Source organism: Mya arenaria, chromosome 16 (assembly GCF_026914265.1).
Source record: "Mya arenaria isolate MELC-2E11 chromosome 16, ASM2691426v1".
Classification (NCBI taxonomy): domain Eukaryota; kingdom Metazoa; phylum Mollusca; class Bivalvia; order Myida; family Myidae; genus Mya; species Mya arenaria.
Window position 1 is genome coordinate 16480479 of NC_069137.1, and position 21433 is coordinate 16501911.

Here is a 21433-nt window from a genome sequence, read left to right on the forward strand (position 1 = left end):
TATGGAAGCAAGAGTAACAGTTCTTATGCTATGCAATTGTTCTCAATGAGATCTATCTACGTATGAATTTTCAAGTTGATGCCACTAATAGTTTGCGAGATATGCCCCGGACAAGTGAAAATGGGACGCGACCGCCACTGCCACGTCGCCACCGCCGACAAAAGTAAACCCTATGCCTAGTCAGGCGACACAATAAAAGGAAAGACACCGCTTGTAACTTTTTATTTTCATCTTTTCTTAGAAAAACAAAGAAATCACAAAGCTACAATGAAATGCAAGTAAAAATACATTGGTGTCTTTAACGTTAATTCATAATGAGATTCGACTAATGTGGTTAAGACATACCTTTGTAGAATACGCAATACCAATAATTATACATTAATATTTCTGTGAGGTTGGCCAAATCCCAGTGAATTGCCGTTAAATTTCTTATGAGGCAAACATGAAGACGAATAAAACCCAATGACTATTGTCAGGGTTTCTTTTTGGTCATCTAAGTAAACTTGATCATATGGTCTTACTGGTAAGGGTAGGACCGAGGGCTCAGCTAGGTGAGCTGTACATACCGGTTGTTGTATTTCACAGAAAACTGTTCCAATTTACTGAAATTAAATACAAAGACAGCAGAACAAAGGTGCTCCATGAACGCTTATATCGCCAACAACTTTTGAACCAGTAAAGTGTTATCCTGTCCTTACATATTCTGACCAAATCTAGTGATGATTTGGAAAAAGTGTGAAGAATAATTGATAGGACAAGACCATTTTAAGTTCATTAACAAATCTATAACTAAGGGCGTTAACTCTGGGTGACAAAGGCCATATGGCCGGTTATCTTGATAAGACAGTATGCCAACACACTTTCTGAGAAAAAAATAATAATGAATGGACAAAAGCTTCTTAAGTAATTCAGCGGACAACATACTGGTGGCGCCCCCCCCCCCCAAAAAAAAACCGCCCGAAAGAGTAGGGAAACTAAAATAATTCCAAGCATTCCTAGTGTATGCTTGTGTTTCTGTAAGTAACAATTCGTAGAGAACACAAAATAACATACATCACAGCTGTATGGCTTCTCTATGGTTGTATAATACTACAGTAAGACGAACTAATAACGCTGACGATTTGTTTAATGTTGACCACGTACTAAACCCAAATCTTTGTGGTACCATTTACCTATAAATGCAGTTTTGGCTTCTAGAAGGATTTTGTTAAGTTAACTGGTATACTTACTTATTGAAATTCGCAAACAATTATCAGATTTCATGTTACTGCCAAAAACTGGAAAGCATTTATATATTACTGGTTCCACGAACCGTAACTAGTTTTACATTGAAATACATGTTGTAGTTACTAATTTAGTGGAATTAACAAACCCTTTTACTGCCTGAATCTAGAATACATGTAAATATAACTGACTTTATTGGTTCCACAATTCTTATCTAGTTTAAAAGTTTTTAAATTACTTATTCAGTGGAATTCCCAAAGCATACCAAGATTACATGTTAGTCTTGAACAGTAATAAAAGGTAGCATGTATTTATAATTATATCGTCTAATAATAAAGTTAAATTGACAGGACGTTTCAGAATTATGGTTTATGCATTCTAAAGGATCTTGTTGATTTTTATGTTTTCTTACGGCAGTAATATGCCAGCAAATTTCTCTCCGATGTGTGTATCCTTAAATAAAGAACAGAAGAGAACATTTATTTCCAAGAAGGTCATAGACCCATTTGGTAAACATGTATGTATACAATGGCGGCAAAATCAGCAATAACACAGTCAACACAATTGCAAAAAGAATTATATATTTAAATTATAGTAATGAATACATTACTATGGTGATATAGATAGCCTTAGGTGCACTAATAGTTTACACTTAATCTCTGTCTTCGTAAGAGTTCTTCATTCAGTTACTGTGTAATTCTTAACAAACAAATAAATGACAATTACAACAAACCTATACAAATTCCATGGAATATAACGTAGTGTTTCTTAATCAAAATGCTTTAAAAATATACACACTAACATTTTTCAAAATAAAATAATTAACTCTGAGTTCAGTTTACAATGTGCACTCTAAAACAAAATGGTACCGTCTTCTATTGAATTACAAATGGTACATTGACGTTCGGTTAATGGTTTTGATTGCGGTCTATTCCATCTACCTGTTACAATGCTTAATCTGTGAGAGGATAGCCGCAATTTAGACATAGACTAACGACACTCTGTAAGATTCAATATTTCGAGGTAAGGCTGAAGTCTAAAACTTGACACATTGACCTAAAATCTAGCTCTAGTGGATGCATGAAGTCTTCCATGTCAATCCAGAATAATTATCTTACAGTCGGTGTTTTATTAATGACAAAACTAATTAAACATCACCTATTTCTTGATAAAGCAATGCATCAAATAAACCTAAACTATAATGACGGTCTTAAGTAAGTGAACACCAATTCGGTTTGTTTGCATTCCGTTCCACGTCATTTTTAGGCATAATATAAACCTTTTTTATGCACTTATTATTATTATCTGTATACAACAGTTTTAACCAATATTTAATTTTATTTATATATATAATCGTTTAAAAGCTTAATCGTCCTATTAAATTCTTCGAAAATGAAGTCAGTCTGTATGTCTTTTGGACGCCGAGTAGACGTTTGCAGAATTATAGATGAACTCTTTCAACTGCATTACCTTGGACAAAACCCAAAACCACTCCTGTATTATTCAAAATTGGAGCAATAAGTTTGTCGAATATAACAAGTCTATGCTTTACTGATACACAAGTGAACTTATATTGATATTGATTCATTTGAAAAATGCTAATGGCCAGCTATGTAGTTTGGACTACACTTGTAGCAGGAGCATACACCTCACACTTTCATGATTTATCTCATGTATGTTTTCTTATATGTTTTTGTAATTGACCATTCCGAGTGTAAGCAGCAGCACACACCTTGCACTTGTATGGCTTCTCTCCTGTGTGTGTTTTCATGTGTTGTTGTAAATGACCTTTCCGGGAGAAAGCAGTATCACATACCTCACACTGATATGGCTTATCCCCTGTATGTTTGCTTATATGTTGTTGTAAACAACCATTACGAGAGAAAGCGGAAGCGCATATCTTACACTTAAATGGCTTCTCTCCTGTGTGAATTCTTATATGTTTATGTAAATCAGTTTTCTGGGAGAAAGCAGCTTGACACACCTCACACAAGTATGGCTTTTCTCCAGTGTGTATTCTAACATGTCTCCGTAAAGCAGAATTCCGAGGGAAAGCAGCATCACACAACTCACACGAGTATGGCTTCTCTCCAGTGTGTTTCCGTATATGCGATTGTAAATTACCTTTCTGAGAGAATGCAGCATCACACTCATCACACTTGTATGCCTTCTCTCCTGTGTGTATTCTAAGATGTTCCATTAAAACACATTTTAGAGAAAAAGCAGCATCACACATACCACATTTATATGGTTTCTCTACTAAATGTTCTTCCATGTGACGCTTTAAACCAAGTTCCGGGATAAATGAGCCCCACAGACCTTGCGTTTGTATGGCTCCTCTCCTGTGTGCAGTTCCATGTGAATCTGGAAATACAAACATATGTGTAACTCCAATCAACAGTAGTGTTTCAACAAGCCAAATCAATTATTCGGAACGTATACAGTAACTCAATTCCCGTAAATATTATACAGGTTTTCAAATAATCAAATAATCATTAAACTGAAAATGGTTACAGTGAATTGTTTGTATAGAATTAAACAAACTAGTTAAAAGCGGTGTTTTATATATTAACAAGACACCAATGCGGCAATGTCGCATTAAAGCCATGTTTTTTATTTGACGATGCAATTTTGCAAACCTAGGATTTGAGCTAGTGACCTAGTATTTTAACCAAAAAGACCGTGCCAGTGTAAAAGCGTGTGTGCGTGTGTGTGTGTATGTGTGTGTGTGTATGTCAAGTAACCAAATGTCATGAAAATTGGGAAAAAAATCAATATCGTGCAGAAAAAATCTGTAATTTTTGCTTAAATTCTATTATACTTGAATGTGACTAAGATATCTTGGAGAAAAAAAAATGTAAAAGTTCCATGAGATTTGAGATTTTTTTATGACATCGAGAAAATATTTCCTTAGATTTGACCTAGTGACCTACTTTTTGATCTGAGGTGACCCATATTCACAAATGTTTATAACGACATGTAGACAAATATTCTGACCAAGTTTCATAAAGATTTGACAAAAATTAATGAATTTTTATGACCGTGGGATTCTTTCTCCTAAGATTTGAGTTTGAGACCTAGATTTTGACCGGGGATGACCCATATTAAAGAACTTTCAAGATATTATGCAGACAAATATTCTGACCAAGTTTCAGAAAGATTTGACAAAAAATGAATTGATGACGTGGATTTTTTTTTCCTAAGATTTGACCTAGTGACCTAGAATTTAACCCGGGATGACCGATATAAAAACTAAGCAATATATTATGCAGACAAATATTCTGACCAAGTTTCGTCAAAATATGAAAAAAAATGTTGAATTTATGACGTGGAAATATTTTCCCTAAACTTTGACCTAGTGACCTAGATTTTGACTCGGGTAACCCATATTAAAAAAAAATGCAAGATATAATGTAGACAAGCCGTCTGACCACGTTTAACCCAGAATTGTTAACCATTGGAAAACAACTCTTGATTTTATTACATAAAATGAAAACTTTAACGCAGAATTGTTAACCATTGGATAACAACTCTTGATTTTATTACATAAAATGAAAACTGTAGCACAGAATTGTTAATAATGAATGTAAAGAAAAGTCATATACACAGTCATGTGCAATTTACATAAATTCCCATAATTATTGTTTTCATAACTGTAAACATGCTCGAAATGTCATAACAGAGACTTCAAAAATAAGAAAGTAGGTCAAAAAGTTAAGGTCATAGAAACACAGCTTTGATATTTGTTTTCAAAACTGTACGTATTTTATTGTTTTAGCCTTTAAAATAAAAAAGTAGGTTAAAAGATCACAGACAAGGTCATCATAGGACAACAGTGATATTAATTTTCAAAAATGTACACAAAGTTCCAATTTCATTGCTCAAGCTTCAAAAATAAGTAAGTACGCCATAAGGTCACAGTCCAGGTCATCCGAGGAAACCATTGATATTTATTTTAAAAATTCTACAAATGGACCAAAGTTCATTGCTGTAGCTCCAAAAATAAGAAAGTACGTCAAAATGTCATAGTCAAGGTCATCCGAGGACAATATTGATTTTTGTTTACAAAACTCTACACATGGTCCAAATGTCATTGCTGTAGCTTCAAAAATCAGAAAGTAGGTCACAGTCAAGGTCATCAAAGCACAATTGTAATTTGTTTACAGAATTGTGAACATGGTCGCTGTCGCTTCAAAAATAAGACAATAGATTGAAAGGGGTTGGAACGGCTTTGACCCAAGGGCTATAATTTGGTAAACTATATGATGCTAGAAACACGTATTTAAGGGCTGTGCCTAGCGGTTTCAGACAAGAAGATTTTCAAGAATATCGTATTAAAGTCCACAGAAAACCTCAGGGCATGGCCAGTTTTGACCACAGGGGCATAATTTGATGTTCACAAGCAATTGTGTTAAGTACAGACACACGAACGACGGACAGTGCACCATCGAATAAAATTATTAAAGAAATTGCCTTAAACTCTAAGGATATGATAATACTACACAATTTTCAGTTTCAAATAACAGTTTTATTCTTCCATCTTACACGACATAGCTTCCCTTCTCTACATCAAAATTAAATTATTGTGTATATTGGTGCTTTTCAAATAATGAGGCTTTTTCTTTTATATAACTTTTATTTCTTACACTTTTGGAAAGTGTTTGCAAGCACATTATGGGCCAATCAATCTTGTCACAAAAATTGTTGAGTTTCAAATGGATGGCTCAATCAGGAAAAAAGTTGGGTAAGAATATGTTGCTCAATTTGTCCCCTGTGCACCCCAAAAAGTGTGACATTTTACATGAAGACGTTTATTCAAATGTGTTTTATTTTTTGAAACTGAATGATATATAGTAGTTTGTTATTGTTTTTTATGTAACTTAACCCTTTCTCATTTTAAAAAAACATACTGCAATTAAAAAATTATGTATTATCTTACCCAAATTTTAATGTCATATGACGGACTCCCATTCATTTAAAAAGAAGAAAGAATATTCAATTCACATTGAGAACACTACCATTCCATTTAAGCACTATTTATATTAAATTACTATGTTATTTCAATAACTTTAACCTGCCAGTTTTATATAAATAACATTGTTTTATTATTAAATACATTATTTTGTCCGTAACTCAGATGCATGACTTATTACCCCAAAATGTCCCCTGTGCACCTTTTCGGTTGCTTGTTGTCAGATTTCTATAATTTCTCCAATAAAAAGATATTCTGCGGTATTTCCCAGAAAAAAAAAAAGAAATGTCTTAGGTTGATCACAAATAGTTATTTTATTAACATAAAAGTTATTATAAATGCATATTATATTGGCTTTCAATATGTGTCCCCTGTGCACCGAAAAATAGTTCAATTTTGAAATGAAAAATTTGGCAATTGTAAGTTACAATACATTCTTGAAATATGGTATGTGGTCTATAAAGATGCATAAGGTGAGGTTAATGTAGATTTTTCCCTTGTTTGATTCTTGTTTTAATTACAGCAAAAACTTTTAGAGGTAACAATTTATTTTTGGTTTCAAATTTAGACAAAATGTGTTGATTTTTTTTATTTTTCTTCAACAACTGAGTTATTATGCACATGACTACACACAGGTACCAATAACTGATTATATAATTCAGAAAACTCATATGATTTATGCTTGGTTCTTGCCATAAGACACCTTTTTATAAATCACCCATATTGTAAGGAATGTTCACAATATTTGGATTTACGGTCAAAATATTTTTTATGGTTGTCCGGTTAGTGCAGTGGTTAGCGCACTCGCTTCTCACCTAGGCGACCCGGGTTCGATTCCCGGCTTGGGCGCATGTGAGTTTGGTTTGTGGTCACCAAGCCGGACAAGTGGGTTTTCTCCGGGTTCTCCGTTTTCCCCCACAACACAAGACCACACTCTCGCGTAAAATCGTGCCAACGAGAGTGATTAATATAATGTTGTAATAACTTGTTTCACAATCGTTGTAAAATAAATATGTTTAAACTAAACTATTTTTTTTATTTGTATTTCCTGATACTTTCTCAAAGCTATTTCTGTGAAATTTGAAGTATTTACTTTCATGTAAAATAGGTGACAATCATGAAAACTGGGTTTGAATTTTCAACCCCTATGTCACACTTTTGCCTCATGGTTTTAAAAAGCACCCATGTAAGGTGTATTTACTCTACACGCAAAAGATAAGAGTGTAGCTTACAATGGTATTCATGTAGTTCAATGTAAAAGTCTGATTATTCAATTCATCATTGAGTAAAAAAATCAAAAAAAAATCTAGAAAATAAAGAGATATAATAATCAGTTTAACCTATAAACCTATAAAAAGAACAATAATTTCCTTAGAAGTGACTATTTTGAAGAAATATTAAAATTTAAAATATATTCCCTTGTTACTAAAAATAGACAATAATGCAATATCCAACAGAAAGGGACACCATATAGCAAGACTCGCTGCCCTTGCTTCAAGAGTAAACTTTATGATTTATATATTAATTATGAAAAAAATACCATGTTTATCAATTTATATGTATCATATGAAACATGTTTCGCTCATATATTTATTATGATTTAAAAAATAATTACCATGTTAATCAATTCATATGTATCAAATGAAGTATTTTTTGCACATTTACTCATTATGTTATGTAAATATTTACCATGTTTATCAATTCATTTGTATTATATGACGTAATCCATCCATCACTGAGTCTTGTTTAAAGCTTTGTCAATGTACAGTAATAAACAAATAGCATTTTTTATCAATCTAACCAGTTTTCCCTTCTTAAATGTGTTTCACTGTAACTTTTTAAATGTGATGATACACATTGTATTTTCACTAAGATTTCCCCTAATGGTCATATGATAGACCACAATTAATATAATTAAATCATAAAAAGGTGTAACAGTGCATATTTTGACACTGTTAAAGTGTTCAAAGTTACCATTTTTAACAGCTAGCTATTTTGGCAGCCCGGCCCATAATGCTGAAGTTTAAACAAGCCCGAAAATAGGAAACCTTGAGTAAATTAAGAAACAAAACAGTTAAGTTTAACTACCGGTAACATAACAATGAGTTGCTGCTTTATACATTTCTCCAATAAGGATTCAAAAACCAATTATAATGAATAAACCATGGTTATCATTTTGTAAAATAGCAAATTGCAAACCAAAAATTGCCCAATGAGTCATATGGATCACACTTTACTATTTTTAAAGCAGATATTAAAACCATTTAGGGAATATACTCCAGAAGAACCACTACTATGATCATTCCCTGGAAAACATTCAGTGAGATTCAAATATGCAAGGAGCCTCATACGTGAATTTTGTAAACTGGCGACTGACATGTAAAATTGGAAATTAATTCTCAGCTAAGTCTACAACCCTGTTGGTCAGGCTTACTTGAAAACTAGCATGTTTCTATGTAGCTCCACTTCCTTTAACTTCAGGTTATCCGATACAATTTTCAACTAGCTACATTTATAATGAGCGATCAGGGATACTTTTATTTTTTATTTTGACATTTCTTATGTATCCCTGTTAAGCTACAACTCTCTACCATTTAACACTGGACGAATGAATATATAGTAATATTATGCATCGATGTTGAATAATAAGGACAAAGTTGTTCAATATATACACGACAATGATCTTATCTGGATTTAATTTGTCATATGAGTCGTTATTTTCCCATAAATATATTCTGGGTCACGAATACCGTTAAACATGTACCACAGCCAGTCAGATTTGTCCCAGATTTACAGATATCAGGATACTTCATAAACAATTGACACATGTTAGTGTTTATGATATCTGAACATGTATTTTGGCATAATTACATAAATAAAGATGTGTTTAATAGTAGGCAATAATATTATCATAGAAATTTGAATTTGTAACGTAAATAATTTCAAAATTGTCGCCGCGAGGATTCTCTGCGCTAAGACCGTTCGCTACTTTTTGCTGGGATGGTGGACGTCACAAGTCTGCCATAGTAAAACAAAATCGTCAAAAGACTCGTGTACAGCCATTAAGGTGGACTAGATTTTCAACATGACATGTGTGTTCTTCAAGTCAACTCCTATAAATATGGAAGATCTTCATAGAATATTTGCAAGCACTTCAACTTCAAGAACTTCTTGCTTGCAAATTTCTATGAAGATCTTCAATATTTATAGGAGTTGACTCAACTAAACTGTTTATCAAACACAAAGCTTGATTAATGGTTTAATATATTTCGAAACTTAAATACGGTAAAGATTAAATATCCTAAAATGATTTCGTTTTGATATTCGTAGTTAAATTTTCATCTGAAATGACTGATTACAGTTAGAATTAAGAAACATAATGGTTTCCAATGCCTATTTCCCCGGGCCTGAATGGACCATCTAGTGTTTGATACTTACACAGAACTGTTCTGATGAATTGGTTAAAAACTTCGAACAACTTTTAAGGCAAAGAAATGTTATACTCGCCGCAATCCACCATTACAAGGTAACAGACAACAATAAAATAGATATATGGAGCAGTCAACACTTTATGAGTTTTGTGTATGGAATTTATTGGAACGGTTACTTCCCCTGTTGATAAAAATTCGATTATCATAACATTTATTAAAGATGCACTCTTACACCCAAATAAAATTACCACAATTGATACAAATATTTTGATATACCAAACAGGATGAATAAATGTCGACAGCAATGGTTCTTATGAAGGATACCGAGTTTAATTTGAAAGAAAGGTGCAGAAAACATGGTATATCTACCTTATGAATCTATAGTAGATCACAGTAAATCTTTAAGCATTCTTCAATTATTTAATATGTTTGTGTTTGCAGCTATTAAATACAAGGTTACAATCTTGTTATCAGTATTTAAAATGTTCCATAAATGCATTATTTAGTAATTTGTTAAAGGTGTATCACTCAAAATTTATGTTTATGTATTGATTTTGAATAAGAATGTCACTTTAAGCTTTGTGTTTAACATCATTCAAAGACAACGATCTTGCAATCCGCGTGATTGGATTACATAGATAATGATATGTGTATATATACGACCCTACCATTTGGACATAGTTGAAAAACTTAACAAGATTTTCTCTGTCATTATTTGTACTTATACCACAGCCAAAAAGTTCACATATTTGTCCATAAACGGACATTGTCACTGAAAAGATTGTTGATCTGTACCGTGTGTGTTTTATCTCCCATAATAAAGGCGTATAAATAATGCAATATCATATTCAATTTACATAGTCCTTACCAATGCCAACTTAAAGCCGTCTTTAAGTGACCCCCTCTCCCGCCCTCACCCCCTCTCAGAAAGAAAAAAATCTAATAATGATGAAATAATTATAACAGAGCATATTAAAAACAATAAGTTATAATAATTCCGATTGTACGTTCATAATACGTACACGTTGTGTCATGCTAAATCGTAAGTTATGAACCTTAAGCTATTGCCTTCTTTGAAGACTTTTATATTATTAAATTGTTAAAAATATAGATTTCTACTTTTATACCAAATTACTTTGTTTTCAAATTGCAACTTTGTTTTCAAATTGACACTTTGAATTTTATATGAAACGTTCATGAAACTGAATTTATGCTATTACCTAGCCTGATTTGTAATAGTGCACTTGTTTATATACCAAATAGGGGCAATCTTATCATCCATCGTAGGACAAAATATGGTATAAGATCTAGACAATGGATTTAGTGTAACAAATCTTACAGATGTTTCCTTATTAATATTTATATGAGAAACTACAGAAACAGTTTAAACATCAACCTCGTTAAATGATACAGGTTAAACGCCAAAAAACAGAATACAAAAGCAAACAATCACAAACCAGAAAAATATGGAACAACAGCACAAGGCTCATGCTTAAAAACGTTTTTTACGTCCCAGAAGTATCTATTCTTAAACCAAACGTAAAATACATGCGATGATCCCCATATTGGTTTCTTATTGTGTTTTTTTTTACGTTTTATTTAATGTTAGACTACATTGACGCATGTAATCCATCAAAAAATTATATATTGGTTTCTTATTGTTTTTGTTCTTTTAACGTTTTTTAATGTTAGACTAAGACATTGAAGAATGTAATCCATCAAAAATTTATATAGCGAAACAGAAATTAAGATCATTCTGAGAGATAAAGGCTTTGATGGCTGTATTAACGAAACCAGTTTTATATGTCTTGTAGAATGTAACAACCGCAAAAGAGTCCAATTTGTTAATTTTATTACTTTTATATTTACCGTTTGCGCTTAAGTCTCAATTTATTAAACTAAAAAATATTTATTTTTACTGAGAAGCCGGCCAGGTTTTCTTGCGATTTACAATCATTAATAACTGTAATTTCTTTCATACAGTTATTTTTGCAAAGTAAAGTGTAACTTTGTTATTGACATGTCAGATTTAAGTGCAGGTAAAATCTTAGTCAAATTTATATCGACTTATATAACTCATCAAACAAGTAGTGCGTTCACATCCTTTCCAGCTCCTGAATTTATTAATGCGACCGTTGATAAATCAGACTACTAAATACATGTAGAAATTCAAACTAATGACCCAAAACATAACTAAGATGAGAATGCATATAACAATAGCATATGTTTAAATCAAATATTTGAAAAAATATACCAGGATGAGCTCTGACCAATACTTCTTGCCTTTATCGTGTAATAAAACAAAAAACTCATTGTAAGCGTAACAGCCTTCCAGGTCCATGCCATTGTCTTTGATGATTTTCCTGACTGTATTGTGGCCAGTCGCGGAGACACAGCTTAGTTTACTGGAGGAGGAACCGCCATGATATCCATGCCGCTGTCTTTGATGTTTTGCCTCATTGTGTTGAGGCTCGTCGCGGGGACACGGCCTAGTAGACTAGAGGGGGACCGCAATGTGGTTAATGATGTTGTCCTTAATGTTTTGCCTTATTGTATTGTATTGTGGCCCATCGCGAGGTCATGGCTTCGTAGACTAAAGGATGAATCGCCATGAGATCCATGCCGATGACTTTGATGTTTTGCCTTATTGTATTGAGGCCCGTTGCGGGGACACGGCTAAAACGACTAGAGGAGGAACCGCTATGAGGTCAACATCGCTGTCTTTGATGATTTGCCTGACTGTATTGAGGCCGGTCGAAAGAACACGACTTAGAAGACTAGATGAGGAACCGCCATGGTCCATGCTGTCGTCGATTGTTATGATTTCGATTATTTTAACACTAGCCTCTTTACTTAAAAATATACATATTTCGTTTTTGTTTATGTTTTTCGATGATATGCGGAGTATATCAGTGAAATAACAAAAGTGAAAATATCAGTTTAATACTTCGACATCACGAATTAACATATGATTCCTTGTTTTCAATGACATGGTTTTAAAACTAAATAGGTACCGAATACAACATTTTCGCTGTACAGCTACCGAGCATTAGGCAAGGTAGCTCCTGGTAACATCTTTCGGTATGACGCGGTCTGTTACACGTGCTTTTAAAAAAACAATCCTTTTTACAAGCTGTTGGTTTCATAATAACGGTCTGTTATTATTGTTACTTTACTTTTAATACGTGTTTATAATTATAATTATAATAAATATAGAATAATTTATAAGTTTTTAACAATAAATATAATTGTATAACAAATATAACGGACATAATAACATGACCAAATACGAAACTAATACTAAAAGAAATGTAAAGCTACAAATATGTTAAGCTAGGAGCCACATGCAATGATGACAGAAATACTTAATATAAGTTACTTTTTATATAGATTTAAAACATAAGAAAAGTGTACTATTACAATATTAAGATATAATTTTGACTTAGTAGTAGAAGTAAAGTAGTGTGAAAACTAACGATGCTGATATATAAATGTTGTTCATGTTGTCATGTCGTGTTCGGTATACTCGTTACATATCCAGGGGAAGTAACCGCTGCGACGTGTTTCACAATAAACCGCTCAAACGTGTTGCCTGCTTCATGTATTTAAATTAATGTTGTCTGTCACCTGTAAATGGTGGAAGTCGCCAAAATATTATTTCTTCAACTTAAATGACTGTTCGAATACCGGTTTGGGTAAGTATAATGTTAGGGTCTTCTATTTTCTAATATTTCTTGTGTGTGTTTTTTTTTATATATTTTCGATATGATTTGACTGATTTGCACGCGAAATATCACTGTATTTTGTGTTCTACGACCAACAACAGTTAGGTCAGGGTTCAAATTAAGCGGATGCTTACTTGCTAAATGCGAGTAAAATTCAGTTTTGCGAGTAGAATTTCATGCCGATATTTTTAGTGAGTCATTTTAATCCAAGCTGAAACTTTAGTTTAAAAAAAGAAAGATTGGTATGTTAACGAAACATCCCACAGTCGTTTCAGTGATATGTACTTTTGAATTCTTCAACATTTTTTAATTGATCATGCACATATGACTCATACTCCTGGAATACTGAGACTATCTGTTGACCAGTCATAGAGATTCTTATAGTCGGTGGCTCCTTCGCTATTTTCAATGATAAAGCTGCAATCCATGTGATGAATGTTTGTTTATTCAGTTAATGTTTGTTTATATAATTTAAATATATATTCACATGTAGAGAGTAATCAATGCCAGAAATAAGAAATGAATATATCAATCTTGTTCTGACCAGTAACAGTGTCAATTAGCAGCAGTCAAACTCAATGGCTATCAGAAACAAAAAAGCTTACAAATCAAAATTGATATTGATACTATTTTCATAGATTAGGTCAAATATGATGTACTCATCAGCTAAAATTAGAAGATATTAAACACCTTTTAAAGAATTAACGTCGTATCAGAACAATGAACATTTTTTTACACACTAAATTTAAAAGCAAAGGAAACAGGTGACCATTTTCTTCCTGTCAATTTGGATGAATGTGACTGGAGAACTGTTAGACATAATTAAATTGTTGTCAAAGTTGTCAGGGTACATAACGGTAGTTTTCTATTTTATACCTTTTTATTGCTATGCCATTTATTGATTAGGACCATTATTGACCATGTGGTATACCGTCATTGAGTTTAAGTGTGGTGGAATAATTGTCTCTTACCTTGTTGTACATTAAATGACAAATTAACACAACATTTATCATATGAGTTTAAATTTATAAACTAGTTTCATTTGGAATAACATTGAAAGTCATGCTATTGGATGATTTTTTTAAAATAAAACCAGCAGTTATGACAGTTTAGGTCAATGGCAGAAAAAGTCAAATTTGAGTCCTGACTGTAGACACATTAGATTATGCAGGGTTTCCAGCAGCCCTAAAACTCCTAATATTTTTCAGTTGGCTAAAATTCCTAATAAAACTCAAAATTCAAAGGGAATTCCTAAAAAAACCTTATTCTTTTTTTATGTCAATTCCTACTTTTTTCTTTTTTCTTCTCTAATTGCCTTAACAATTTTGAAATTACAAATTAATACACTCACTATTTCATGTATAAGTGTCTTTAATGAAGTTTACATTTTTTTAATTAGAGTATATTCAATACATTAAATGGCACATGACCAGTTGATCCATTGATTTACAGCTGATACATGGCACCCTGGTGTATGTCATTCCTGTACTTATAGTATGTGAGTGTATTTCTTGTTAAATTTGCAGAGGTAAGTCCATTATGATGGTTACATTAAATTAGCCCTTATTTCTTGCCAAAAAGTGCTGGACAGCCTGATAATATGTAAACAATGTACAGTACAGAAAGAAAGGATTTTTTTTTGTGTGTGTCTAAATAACACTTTGAAGATGCACTCTTTAATCTTACTCACAAACAAAGAGTTTCCACAATGTACATTTGTTTAAATACACCAAATGTTAAAAAACAATGGTTTTTATGAAGGATACTGTGGGTTTTTTTGTTTTTTTTTAAAGATACAGAAAACACTTAATGAGACTATAGTAGTTCACAATTAATCTTTAAGCACTCACCAATTATTCAATATTTTTACATTTTGAGCTATTGGATAACCAATTATTCAATATTTTTACATTTTGAGCTATTGGATACACTGTAACTATCTTGCTATATATCAGCAATTAATATTTATCATAAATGCAATATTTAGTATTAAAACATAATAAAAACTACAATTTCGCCACACTCACCTGTTCTTGAATGCATAAATTTCATAGAAAGAATATTCCTAAACAGAATAATAATTCTTTACTTGTCCTTTTCGCCATGTACTTTATATTGCAGACTTAGTGAAATATGATTGTATATAGGTCATTTATCTAAAAGGGACGTTTTTATTTGTATGCCCCATTCGAAGCGGAGGAGCTTATTGCTTTGCACATGTTGGTCGGTCAGTCTGTCAGTTTGACCATTGGTAGACCAAAGCATGTCAGAGTGATAATTACACCATTCCTGGACATATTGTCAAATGAAGGTTGTCAAATGAAGGTTGGGAACAGTAGATGACTTTTATTGATTTAAAAGGGTCATGTGGTCAAAGGTCAACGTCAAAGTGACCTTTAATGGGAATGTACTGTCAAAGCTTGTCCGAGTAATAACCCAACAAAACCTGGACCAATGGCCCTCAAACCGTAAATGGAGGCTAGGCCTTACCAGTAGATTACCTTATTGATTTAGGGGTCATTGGGTCAAAGCTTAAGGTCTAGGTGATCTTAAATACATAAAGGTTGCCGACAGATAAGTGGAAAATGCCTGGACCCCTGGCCCTTTAACTTGACTTTGAGGGTGGGCCTACCCAGTAGATGACCCCTATGATTGTAGGGGTCATCAGGTCAAAGGTCAAGGTCACAGTGACCTCAAATGCTCAAATGTTGTCCGATGTAGTTACTGGACAATGGCTGTACCAATGGACCACAAACTTGACTTGCAGGTTGGGATTGACCAGTAGATGACACTTATTAACTTAAGGGTAATCGGTCAAATGTCATTATGACCCCTATTGTTTTTATTGGTAATCATGTCAAGGTCAAGGTCAAGGTGACCTTTGACGTAAAAAGGTTGACAAAGCTTGTCCGAGTGATAAATAAAAAATGACAGGCCCTATGGTCATCAAACCTTACATGGAAGCTGGGCCTGACCAGTACTTGACCCATATTGATTTTAGGGAACATCGGTCAAAGCTCAAGGTTTCAGTGACCTTTAATGCGAAAATGTTTTCAGGGTGTTTACTTGTCAAAGCCCGCACCCATGGACTCAAAATGACTTGGATGTTGGGCCAGACCAGTAGATGATCCCTATTGATTTAAGGGCATCGGGTTGAAGGTAATGGACACATTGACCTTACACACAAAAAGCTTGTCTGTGCAAAAATCGACAATGCACTCATGGTCTTTAAACTTGACACTTATGTTGGGGGTGACCTGTAGATGAGGTCATATAGTCAAACTTCAAGGTCACAACTCGTATTGATAATTAAAATTACGTTTAATTGACAATTAATCTGCAAATATCAGTCATCTTCTGAACAGGCTTAAAAACTGTACCAACCATCCTCACACAGTATCTTAAAACTGCCTTAAAGGCATCTTATGACAATGAAAAATCTGCTGTCTTTTTAGTCCATGCATATTTCATTCAATAGTCCAATTATTCTTGACAAAATGGCGCTCATGGGGGGCATAATGTTTGACAAACATCTCTTGTTTTAACCTTTTAACGTTGAGTTATATTTAAATGCTTGTTTTAATAACAAAATAGGGTATTTGATTAAATAAAACCATAAATGATTCGTGTAAATATGTAAAACAGTGTTTTTTTTCTTCGATACGTTATTCTGAACAAACAACTAACAAATAATCTGTGCCGCCTGAATTGTATTTTCAGATTCACATTGATATACGCACAGGAGAGAAGCCATACACGTGTGGTCTGCGGGGATAATTTGTCCCAGAAATCTTATGTAAAGCGTCACATAAAACTATATACAAGAGAGCAGCAATACAAGTGTGTGATCTGTGATGTTGCTTCCTCTCTGAAACGTGATTTACATATCCAAAATCGATAACACACAGGAGAAAAGCCGTATAGGTATAAGACATGTGATGCATAATTTTCCTTGAATTTTAAATACACATTTGATTATGCAATCAGGAGAGAAGCCATACAAGTGGGAGAGGTGTGATGCTTCATTTACCTTGAAAGGCAGTTTAAAGACACGTTTGAAAATACACACAGGAGAAAAAACATACAAGTGTGGGATATGTGACGCTGCGTTCTCTTTGAAAGGTAGTTTACAGAGGCATAAACGAATACACACAGGAGAGAAACCATACACGTGTGGGATATGTGATGCTGCTTTCTCTTTCAACGGTAGTTTACAGAGGCATAAACGAATACACACAGGAGAGAAACCATACACGTGTGGGATATGTGAAGCTTCTTTCTCTTTGAAAGGTAATTTACAGCAGCATATACGAATACACACAGGCGAGAAACCGTACGGGTGTGAAATATGTGATGCTTCTTTCTCTTTGAAAAGTTGTTTGAAGGCACATATGGAAATTCACACAGGAGAGAAGCCATACGATTGTGGGATATGTGATGCTTCTTTCTCCCTGAAAAGTGTTTTAAAGACACATTTGAAAATACACACAGGGGCGAAACCATACAAGTGTGGGATATGTGATGCTGCATTCTCATTGAAATATAATTTACAGACGCATAAGCGAATACATACAGGAGAAAAACCATACAGGTGTGAGATATGTGATGCTGCGTTTTCATTGAAAAGTAGTTTACAGCAGCATAAACGAAAACACACAGGAGAGAAACCGTACGGGTGTGAAATATGTGATGCTTCTTTCTCTATGAAAAGTTTTTTGAAGACCCATATGGGAATACACACAGGAGAGAAGCCATACGATTGTAGGATATGTGATGCTGCTTTCTCTCGGAAAGGCGTATTGCAGAAACACATTCGAATTCACACAGGAGAGAAGCCATACACTTGTGGAATATGTGATGCTGATTTCTCTCAGAAGTGTAATCTACAGAGGCATTTACGAATACACACAAGAGAGAACCCGTACAGGTGTGAGGTATGTGATGCTACTTACTCTTTGAAAAGTAGTTTACAGGTTCATACACGAAAACACACAGGAGAGAAGACATATGGAATTCACAGGTGTGAAATATGTGATGCTTCTTTTTCCTTTAAAAGTATTTTAAAGAAACATTTGAGAATACACACTGGATAGGAGCCATTCACTTGTGAGTTATGTGATTCTGCTTTCTGTAGGAAAATTGATTTACAGAGACATAAAATGATACACACAGGAGAGAAACCATACAATTGTGGTATAAGTGATGCTAATTTCTCCAGGAAAGCTAATTTAAAGACACACTTAAAAGTCCACATAGATGAGCCATACACATGTGAGATATGTGGTGCTTATTTCTCATTGAAAAGTACTTTAAAGAAACACGAAGAAAACAACCTGAAGAGAAGCCATTCACTTGTGATTCTGCTTTCTCTAGTAACATTGATTTACTGAGACATAAAATGGTACACACAGGAGAGAAACCATACAAGTGTGGTATATGCGATGCTAATTTCTCCAAGAAAACTAATTTAAAGACACATATACAAGTACACACAGATAAGTCATACACATGTGAAATATGTGTTGCTTATTTCTCCTTTAAAAGTATTTTAAAGAAACATTTGAGAATACGCACTGGATAGGAGCCATTCACTTGTGTTGTGATTCTGCATTCTGTAGGAAAATACAGAGACATAAACTGATACACACAGGAGAGAAACCATACAATTGTGGTATATGTGATGCTGATTTCTCCAATAAAGCTAATTTAAAGACACATTTAAAAGTCCACATAGATGAGCCACACTCATGTGAAATGTGTGGTGCTTATTTCTCTCAGGAAGGTACTTTTCAATCACATATGAGAATACGTACACACAAGAGGAGTTTAACAAGTGTGTGATATGGGATGCTGCATTCTCAGATAAAGTATATTTACAGAAACGTGTTATAATATACATGTAAAAAATAAGTTATTTTAGTTGGAGGTATACATGTATGAATGTTGATGTATCTTGGTCAAGTTACTTGCGGCGTCATATTGGGGGGCACACAGAATCGCCAAACATATATTAAAGACGATTGTTGAACCTGTAGTACTGTATTGTTATAAAAATATTCCTACTAGAGGCAGCCATTCATGTATATAGAGATGAAAGTGATATGAATGTGAAACACCCCAAAATACGTCTAATACCTGGAACAATTTATAATATGGTGTATAAATGTGCCCAAGAAACTTTGTGTTTTATTTATAAGCTGTATTAAAAATGTAATTTGTAATGTTTTAAGACACTTAAACATATTCTTAGTAGTTGAATTTGCTTATATGTATGTCAGCTACCCTTCTTGAAAGAACATTATTTTATAAAATGTATTTTTAGGGGCTTTGGATATGTATTTTAAAACCTTTGAGCATTTATACTTTAGATTATCTTAAAGGGACTGTACACCAGATTGGCACCAAAACAGTTTTTCTGTAACAAATCTCAGGACAATTATTTATGCAAAAAAATCGTGAACGAACATTATTTTATAAAATGTATTTTTGGGGGTTTGGATATGTATTTTAACACCTTTGAGCATGTAAAGTTTAGATTGTCTTACAGGGACTGTACACCAGATTTGCAACAAAACAGTTTTTTCTTTGACGAATATCGGGACATTTTTTTTAATTAAATGTTTTACTCTTTGATATCATTATTGCATTTTTTTTTAAATGCAAAGTAAATCGAGTCGGGGACTAAAATTGCAGACCAGTGTTGTTTTCACTGTGCTACGAAGGCTTATTCTAAACGGATGGAATATTAAAACTATATACCTTACTTGGTTAATATCACGTGATAACATCGACTAGCCAACCACGCATAAGGAATGAATTCTACTAGGTAGACAAACCTAGTAATCCTTTACTAAATTAAAATAAATTAATTGTAAACTGTTTGGTACTTCAGTTAGTAAGGTTTGCAAATTGCGTCATCAAATGAAAAATCTGGCTTAAATGTGGTGTCGCCGCATTGGAATCTTGTAGAATTGGATGTAGCCTTTACTAAGCGTCTTAACAAATTTCTATGTAAATTGAACATGTTGTAAATGATTAAGTCATCTTTTGTTTATATATAAAGATGTTCTTACGTAAAATGCACAAACTCGTTGTATTTGTTTTTGTTTGTTTTGGTATTGCCCTGTGTTAATTTCTGATTTCACTTCAACTTATCAAAGCAGTTATTTTTATTTAGAATGCAGTACACAGTGACCATAAGTCTAGAGGCAGTATTCATTTAGTCATGGTTCTTTGATATATATATATATATATATATATATATATATATATATATATATATATATATATATATATATATATATATATATATATATATATACATATACTGTACATCCTATTCAGGGGAAGTGCAGCGCCCAAGAACAACAAATCTGACTGCAGTATTCTTGACGTATTTCTCTCCTTATTTTCATACTAAAGCCATTGTCGTAAGACCTAATAGATCCTTTTCTTAATTTTAGGGGAATATGGCAGTCCAATCATTGAAATTAGACTTTTGGGTGAACAAGCCCGAATTCATATACTATAGCTTGGCATCATTATTTTGAACAAGCTCTGCTATATAAAATTAAGAATTTGAGCAAGCCTGGAAGACATTTTACCAGTGTGGGGCTTGCGGGCTTGTGTTAATGTCGACCACTGGCAGTCTGTGACAACTCCCGTTTAAAGATAGGCCTCCCTAAATAGACATTTCGAAGAGCCTGCCCTGGATATTTATTGATGGTTGACAGTTTAATGATAGTGTGATGTGCGTTGGTCTTTTATGTTTATGTGTCTCTTTGTTAAGGCATGTTAGGCATTGATAGGGCCTCTAAACAGGGTGTAATACTTTGGTTACTTTGTTTGCCATTGTAACTTGCATTCCATGAGTATAATATTGTGTTATTTGAGAAATGAATTGCGGGCTTGATGTCATTATCGGGGTATGAACGCAATTGGGCTGGTCAAAGTGTGTGGAGTCGTAAGGACTCAACATGTATTTGACCAGCCAAACTGCTTTCATATCCCCGATATTGACATCACGCCCGCAATTCATTTCTCAAATAACACGACTTAATACTCATGGAATGGAAGTTTCA

At 33.5% G+C, this 21433-nt stretch overlaps 2 protein-coding genes across 2 annotated transcripts; one reads left to right on the forward strand and one right to left on the reverse strand.

Annotated features, from left to right (window-relative positions):
• Window positions 1–207: 207 nt before the first annotated feature.
• Window positions 208–9727, reverse strand: LOC128221096 (zinc finger protein 468-like). The gene is made up of 2 exons (XM_052929546.1): window positions 9635–9727; window positions 208–3588 (listed from the first exon to the last, which is right to left on the reverse strand). Exon 2 carries the CDS (start codon window positions 3497–3499, stop codon window positions 2894–2896), a length of 606 nt encoding a protein of 201 aa, XP_052785506.1. The 5' UTR covers window positions 3500–3588; window positions 9635–9727; the 3' UTR covers window positions 208–2893.
• A 3528-nt stretch (window positions 9728–13255) lies between these two features.
• Window positions 13256–20386, forward strand: LOC128221087 (zinc finger protein 600-like). Its single transcript, XM_052929535.1, has 2 exons — window positions 13256–13322; window positions 17073–20386. Exon 2 carries the CDS (start codon window positions 17330–17332, stop codon window positions 18443–18445), a length of 1116 nt encoding a protein of 371 aa, XP_052785495.1. The 5' UTR covers window positions 13256–13322; window positions 17073–17329; the 3' UTR covers window positions 18446–20386.
• The last annotated feature ends 1047 nt before the right edge of the window (window positions 20387–21433 follow it).